At 47.4% G+C, this 7,944-nt stretch overlaps 1 protein-coding gene across 1 annotated transcript; it reads right to left on the bottom strand.

The window, feature by feature from the left end:
* Positions 1–248: 248 nt before the first annotated feature.
* LOC308258734 (folate receptor alpha-like) lies at positions 249–4,959 on the bottom strand (the record flags this gene model as incomplete). Its single annotated transcript, XM_080689384.1, has 4 exons — positions 249–532; positions 669–804; positions 948–1,136; positions 4,810–4,959. The coding sequence occupies 4 exons, from the start codon at positions 4,957–4,959 to the stop codon at positions 249–251; spliced, it is 759 nt and encodes a 252-aa protein (XP_080545510.1).
* Between the last annotated feature and the right edge of the window lie 2,985 nt (positions 4,960–7,944).

Raw genomic sequence — 7,944 nt, forward strand, 5'->3', positions numbered from 1 at the left:
TGCCCTATATTAGTGGGCTAGTTAAGTGTCTGGCTAGTTCACAGTAAGTGTCAGAGCTGGGAACTGACTGAGTCTAACTGGCTTTGGTCAAAGAAGGCTGGGAGGCAAAACACTATTTCCATTCACACCCAAACAACTCATAAGACTCATGTAGAGTGTCTGGTTTATTTAAACTGGTTGTCAGAGGCCCATCATGGAGCTGCAGGCCTAGGCGGGAGGGATGTCCAGGGATGAAAAGGTTAAAGGACTCAGCAGAGCAGCCCCAGCAGTGTCAGGAGAACCAGGCCAAGCAGGACAGGCTGGGCCCCATGAATCCCAGCCCCACCCATGGCCTCAGCATAGAACCTCGCCACCTCCTCGTTGGGGTTCCCCTGGGCTGGGTCAAACCACATCTGGATGCAGCGGCCACTGCCTCGGCTGTAGTTACTAGCTTGGTAGGAATGGCTCCAGATCTCCTCGCACAGAGCAGCAGGTGTAGGAAAGTAGAAGGGGAAGGGGTGGCAGGCCGCGCTCACGGGGCACCGGTTATGTCCTATGGGAAGGATGGAAGACTTGAGCCACTGGGCTGAGAACCAGCTCTGCCTCTGCCCACCCTGCAACCCCAAATCTTCTCAGGCCAGCCCCACACTCCCACAGCACCCCTCCTCCCCACCCCACCCAGCCCTCACCTGTGCTCCAGTCCCAGCCCTTGTGCCAATTGCTCTTGCAGGTGTAGGAGGTGCGACAATCCTCCCACCAACGCTCACAGTCCTCCTTGCACAGGGGCACGTTCAGGATCCGCTCTTTGCGCCAGCTCTGGTCCACCTGAGATATTGAAAGAGAAGGCTCAGGCCAAAAATCTCAGCAAGCCAGTCCTAAATAGAGCTGGAGCTGGAGGCCCAGCCTACAGAGATTCCTAGAAGCTCAGCTCCTCTGTTAGTTTGGGGGTGTTGGGAGGACACTTGTACCTGCTGGATCCAGGGCCCCAAGTTGGGGGAGCACTCATAGAGGCAGGTGTCCTGGATGAAGTGCCTTTTGCAGGCAGGTTCCATCACTCCACAGTGGTCCCAGTTGAAATTGTACAGGTAGGAAATATCCTTATGGGCTTCCTGGCTGGTATTGACAGAGCAGCAGGAGTTCTCCTTCCATGGACTGCACTGGATGGGGGAAGACAAGTGGCTGAGTCCACAACAGCCCAAATAGTGCACATGCAGCCTCCCTACTTTTAGTTCTCGATTTCCCAACAAATGTATCAAGGTCATTCAGGGAAAAACTATGGGGACTCCCTTTGTGGGTGGAGATTCTTCTCAGAGGCTGTGGGAGCCCAGAAAGTTCAGTCCTTACAAAATTCATTAATTGCAATCTTTACTGAGCTGGGCTTGGTGGCACAAACCCGTAATCCCAGTACTTGGAATGGTGTAGTTGATCACATCTGTAATTCTGGCATTTGGGAAGTTGAGAGAGACAAATTGAGGCCAGAGAAGATCTGTAATCCCAGGATTTGGGAGACTATCAGCAACTTAATGAGCTCTGTTCCAAATAAAAAAATAAGAAAGGCTAGGGGTGTAGACCAGAGGTAGAAGGACCTTGGGTTCAATCCCCAGTACCCCCACCACACACACAACACATGTGGTGTATGTATGTGTGTTTCTGGAGATTGAACTCAGAGGCATTCTATCTTTGAGCTACACCCCCAGTCCTATTTTATTTTATTGGTGGTACCAGGGTTCCTGGAAGCCCTTCTACCTCCGGGCTATACTCCCAAACCTATTTTTATACTTTTTTTAATTTGGAAACAGGGTCTCTTAAGCCAGCTAGGCTGGCTTCGTACCTATGCCATCCTCCTGTCTCTGTCTCCCAAGCGCGGGAATTACAAGCGTGCACCACTGCGCCTGGCCTATTTTTATTTTGAAATAGATTCTGACTAGGTTGATGAGTCTAACTACATTATTGAGGCTGTTCTCGAACCTGTGATCCTTCTGTTTCAGTCTCACAAGTACTGGGATCACAGGTGTGTACCACCACACCTGGCTTGACTGAGCTCTTATATGCTCTCAGCCAGGCATATTCTAAAAACTTAGGATAAAACAAGGAAGACTTATCACATGAGTATTTACCTCTGAGCTATACCCCATATATATATATATATATATATATATATATATATATATATATATATACACATATATATATATGTATGTATGTATGTATGTATGTATGTATGTATATGTACTGGGATGAAACTCAGGGACTTTCTACCTCCAGGCTACATTTCCAGACCTATTTTATATTTCATTTAAAAACAAGGTTTCACTAAATTGCTGAGAGTTTCATCAAGTAGCTGAGGCTGGCTTCAAACCTTTGCAATCCTCCTTTCTCAACCTCCCAAGTACTGGGATTACAAGCATGTGCCACATTGTCCAGCCCTATTTTACTTTTTATTTAATTTTGTTTATTAATTAATTTATTGGCTGGGGATTATGATTTTATTTATTTTTGATAGGTTTATTTTATTTTACTTTGGTGGTACTGGGGGTGGAACCCAGAGGCTTTCTACCTCCAGGCTATACTCCCAGACATATTATATATTTTATTTGTTTTTTTTTTTAATTTTTATTTTTTTGGTGGTACTGGGGGTGAAACCCAGGGGCTTTCTACCTCCGGGCTATACTCCCAGACCTGTTTTATATTTTATTTGGAAACAGGGTCTCACTAAGTTGCTGAGAGCCTCACTAAGTAGCTGAGGCTGGCTTCGAACCCGTGCGATCCTCCTGTCTCAGCCTCTCATGCATAGGGATTACAAGCGTGCGCCACCATGCCCGGTTTATTTATTTTTGTGGTGCTGGGGATTGAACCAGGGTATTCAACCTCTGAGATACACCCCCAGCCCTATTTTTTATTCTTTATTTTGAAACAGGGTCTCACTAAGTTACAGAGAGCCTCACTAAGGAACTGGGGCTGGCCATGAACCAGATCCTCCTGTCTCAGCCTCCCAAATACTGGGATTACAAGCATGCAACACCATGCCCAGTTTGAGTGGGGATTATGAACTCAGGAGCATTCAACCTCTGCACTATACCCTCCAGCCCTATATTATTTTTTATTTTGAAACAGGGCCTCACTAAGTAGCTGAGGCAGGACGGTGAACCTGCAATCCTCCCGTCTCAGCCTCCCAAGTATTGGGATTAAAAGCATGCACAGCCGGGCGTGGTGGCGCACACTTGTAATCCCAGCGCTTGGGAGGCAGAGACAGGAGGATCGTGCAGGTTCGAAGCCAGCCGCGCGCACTGGTTTAGGAGACCCTGTTTCCAAATAAAAATGTAAAAATAGGTCTGGGAGTATAGCCCAGAGGTAGAAGGGCTTCCAGGAACCCCAGTACCACCAAAAAAAAAAAAAAAAGCATGCACTACCAGCTGGGCATGGTGGCACACGCTTGTAATCCCCGCACTTGGGAGGCGGAAACAGGAGGATCGAAGCCAGCCTTGTTGGCTTAAGAGACCCTGTTTCCAAATAAAAATATATTAAAAAAAAATAGGTCTGGGAGTGTAGCCCAGAGGTAGAAGGGTTTCCAGGAACCCCAGTACCACCAAAAAAAAAAAAAAAAAAAAAAAAAAAAACCATGCACCACTATGCCTGGCTCTTATTTTTTTGTTTATTTTGTGGTACTGGGGATGGAACCCAGAGGCCTTCTATCTCTGGGCTACACTCCCAGACCTATTTTATTGTGTATTTGGAAACAGAGGTTTTCTAAATTACTGACAGCCTCACTAAGGTGATAAAATAGTCTTAAGATTATAGTAGCCAGGCGTGGTGGCACATGCTTGTAATCCCAGCACTTGGGAAGCTGAGACAGGAGGATCGCAGTTCACAGTCAGCCTCAGCTACTTAGGGAGGCCCTCCGCAACTCAGCGAGACCCTGTTTTGAAATAAAGAATTAAAAAAATAAGGCTGGGATGTAGCTCAGAGGTCAAATGCCCCTGGGTTCCATCCCTAGTACTACAAAAACAAAAATTTTTAAATTTAAAATTTAAAAGGGCTGGGGTTGTAGCTCAGAGGTACAATGGCCCTGGGATCAGTCCCAAGTACTCCCTCTGCCCCTCGAATAACTGCACATGACAAATAACTCTCTTTTCTCCTTTTTCTTCATTTTTCTGAGATTGTGTTCATGTTGCCAAGGCTAGCCTCAAACCCCTGGGCTCAAGCCATCCTCCTGCTTCAGCCTCCCAAGTAACTGGCCTTTTGCTTTTTCTTACAGTATGGCAACATATTGATTTTATTAAATGTCCAGCTAGGTTTAGGATATGAAGGAGGTTGTGGAAAAATCATTGTTTTCGAAAGGAGACTTCAGGTGTAATAGGCTGAAGAGATACAGCCCGAATGTTTGCCAGATGCCTGAATCCAAATGCTTGGCAGCCAGCTATGGCCGCAGAAGGCCCACCTTTCCTGAGCCGCGCAGGCTGGGTGGAAAGGAGCCAGAGCGTGCAATGTGCAGCTTCTCCCCTCCAGTTCTTGGATGGGTCCTTCCCAATCTAAACCCTGCAGTCCAAACCCACGGCCAGGATGGGCTTCCGACCCCATTTCCCTGGCTCCCTCTGGGTCTGCTTCCTTAATTGTGCAATGAGGAAACCCAGCAACTGAGAAGGTGAACGTTGGCACTGCACAGACACTGACACACAGTATGTGTGAAGCAGGCACCCACACGGGTGCAAAACCACGGTCTCCAAAGGCGGATCTGTCCGTCTCCACCACAGAGCAGGGCTGGGCTCTTCCATCTCCTGACCTCCTCTTCCGGAGTCAGCCCATGTCACCCCGGTTCACCCCTCGACCCACCTGCTCATGCAACGCGTCCTCGGGGCCTGGCGTTTCCTTGTGGTGCTTGGCGTCCATGCAGACATTCAGGAGTTCAGTGCTGGGCCCGGCACCGCAGGCGGGCACCCACAGTAGAAGGAGCAACAGTTGTGCTGTCATCAGCCGGACCATGTCAGTCTCTGAAGAAAGAGCTGCTACGATCAGTGAGTGGCACCAAGGAATGCGGAGGTATGGCCTCCAGATGTGGGCTCAGAGCCAGGGGGTGGGGCCTCCATTAAGCGCAGCCTCCACCTGTCTTCCCAGACCAAGGGATCAGACACCACCACCACCACCCCCGGGACAGCCCCCCCCCCCGCAAATGCTTCAGAGTTAAAATGTTATTTATTTATTTATTTATTTATTTACGTTGCAGTACTGGGGATTGAACCCAGGGGCATTCTACCTCCAAGTGATATCCCCACAGTAGAAGGAGCAACAGCTGTGCTGTCATCAAATTATTCTTTATTTTGAAACAGGGTCTCATTAAGTTGTGGAGGGCCTCAGTAGGTAGCTAAGGCTGACGGCGAACCTTCAATCCTCTTGTCTCAGTCTCCCAAGGACTGGGATTACAAGCCTGTGCCACCATACCTGGCTAATACAAATAGTTGTGCAGGTAGGATAAATCAAAACTATATAGCCAGACATGGTGGTGCACACCTATAATCCCAATATTTGGGAGGCTGAGACAGGCAGATCTCAGTTTCTAGCCCAGCATCAAAAATGTAGTAAGACTCTCAGTAACCTAGCAATCTGCTTCCAAATAAAAAAATAAAATAGGGCTGGGGGTGTAATTCAGAGGAAGAATGCCCCTGGGTTCAATCCCTAGCAACACGCAACACACACACACACACACACAGAGTTTTTACAAAAATACCTTCATTTGAAGCTGCAGATAAGCTGCAGATCTGTGGGATCTACTTTTTTTTTTTTTTTTTCTGTACTAGGGATTGAACCTAGGGGCATTCTACTCTGAGGTATACCCCCAGACCTATTTTTTATTACTTATTTTGAAACAGTCTCACTAAATTGGGAAAGATCTCACTAAGTAGCTGAGGCTGGCCACGAATCTGTGATCCTCCTGTCTCAGCCTCCCAAAAAGTACTGGAATTTCAAGCATGTACCACCACGCCCCGCACCCAGTTTGTTTATTAAGATAGGGCCTTGTTGCCTTGCCCAGGCTGGCCTCAAACTCCTGGATTCAAGTCAAGCTCCTAATTCAGCCTCCCAAGTAGTGAGGACAAACTGGGCGTGGTGGCGCAGGCTTGTAATCCCAGCTCCTGGGAGGCTGACACAGGAGGATCAGTTTCCAGTCAGCCTCAGCTACTTAGTGAGGCTCTCTGCAACTCACTGAGACCCTGTTTCAAAATAAAGAATAAAAAATAGAGCTGAGGTGTAACTCGGAGGTAGAATGGCCCCAGGTTCCATCCCCAGTACCTAAAAAAAAAAAAAAAGCAGTGAGGACAATATCTATATGCTAAGAAGCCCAGGATTGCTTTTTAAGTCTTGGCTCTAGTGTTTTACTGATATATCACCTACTAGACCAAGCCAATGGTCCAAGAGGTCCCTCCTAGACACCTTGTGACCAGGGAGAGTTTTACAGGGCCGAGGCTGGTGAAGGCAGCCAGCTATACAATCCTGGGTCCCTGGGAGGCCTTTGAGCCCCCATCGCAAAGCTGGCCACTCCTCAGTCATCATAGCCATCTTTGACCTCAGACACCAAATTTTGGGAAGTGTCATCCCTTTATTACCATACCTCTAATTCCTGGTCTCTTCTAAAATGCTCCATGCATTTCTCACAAATCCTTTCCATCTCTTCCTCCTCCCCACCCATTCTTTACACATGAATTGGTAAAGTGAATGTGCCCTCCATGCCCATGGTCTTACCTCTGCATCAACCCCATCTCCCCTAGAACTTGGGCATAGTGGCCCAAGCTTATACTCCCAGTTCTTGGGCAGCCAAGCCTGGAGTATCTTAGGTTTGCAGCCAGCCTCAGCAAATTTAGGAAGATCCTGTTTCAAAATAAAGAGGCTGATCTGGGCGTGGTGGCCCACGCTTATAATCCCAGCATTCCAGAGGCTGAGATAGGAGATAGCAGTTCACCAACAGCCTCACCTACTTAGTGAGGCCCTTTGTAACTCAGTGAGACACTGTTTCAAAATAAAGAATAAAAAATAGGGCTGGGGTATAGCTTGGAGGTAGAATGTCCCTGGGTTCCATCTTCAGTACAGCAAAAATAAATAAATAGGCCGGGCGTGGTGGCACACGCTCTTAATCCCCACGCTTGTGAGGCAGACAGGAGGATCGCACTGGCTTAAGAGACCCTGTTTTCAAATAAAAATATGAAAATGGGTCTGGGAGTATAGCCCGGAGGTAGAAGGGTTTCCAGGAACCCCAGTATCACAAAAATAAATAAATAAATAAATAAATAAATAAATAAATAAATAAATAAGGCTGGGTGTGTAGCTTGGAGGTAGAATGCCCCTGGGTTCAATCCCCAGTACCAAAAGAAAAAGAGAACAAAAACAGAATTTGGGTGTCTTAATAGGGCCTCCTGGCAGCCCTCCAGGCCAACTCTGCACAGCAGGGCTCGGGTAAGCCTGGACTTGATCCCCAGCCAGCTTTCCTCCACTCCACAATCCGCTGTGCAAGTCTCCACCGACTCCAGTGTCCAGCCATTCCCTCACTTAGTAATTCATTCATCCCAGGACCCAGTCGTGCTTCTGTGGACCCACTTACTCAAGAATCCCAAGGACTCAGCCAGGACAAACTGAGAACACCAGATGAGGACAGTATGGACTGCTGAGAAGACCAGGCGAGCCTTCAGATCCAGCTTCTGGAAGGAGACAAAGGTTCAACCCCGGGTGTATTCATTTCGAGTCACCCCTCTATGCCAGTCTGGTATAGAGCTGTATTTCTATTTTCTGTATTTCTGTCTTTCTAATAAACTTCTTTAAATCTTCAAAAAAAAAAAAGAAAGAAAGAAAGAACGGAAGGAAGGAAGGAAAAAGAAAGAAAGAAAGAAAGAAAGAAAGAAAGAAAGAAAGAAAGAAAGAAAGGGTTCAACCCCACCCAGCTCAGCTCCCACCTGACCTTAGGATAGGGTCACAGATTATCTT

Source organism: Muscardinus avellanarius (genome assembly GCF_963383645.1).
Source record: "Muscardinus avellanarius genome assembly, chromosome: 1".
NCBI classification, from domain to species: domain Eukaryota; kingdom Metazoa; phylum Chordata; class Mammalia; order Rodentia; family Gliridae; genus Muscardinus; species Muscardinus avellanarius.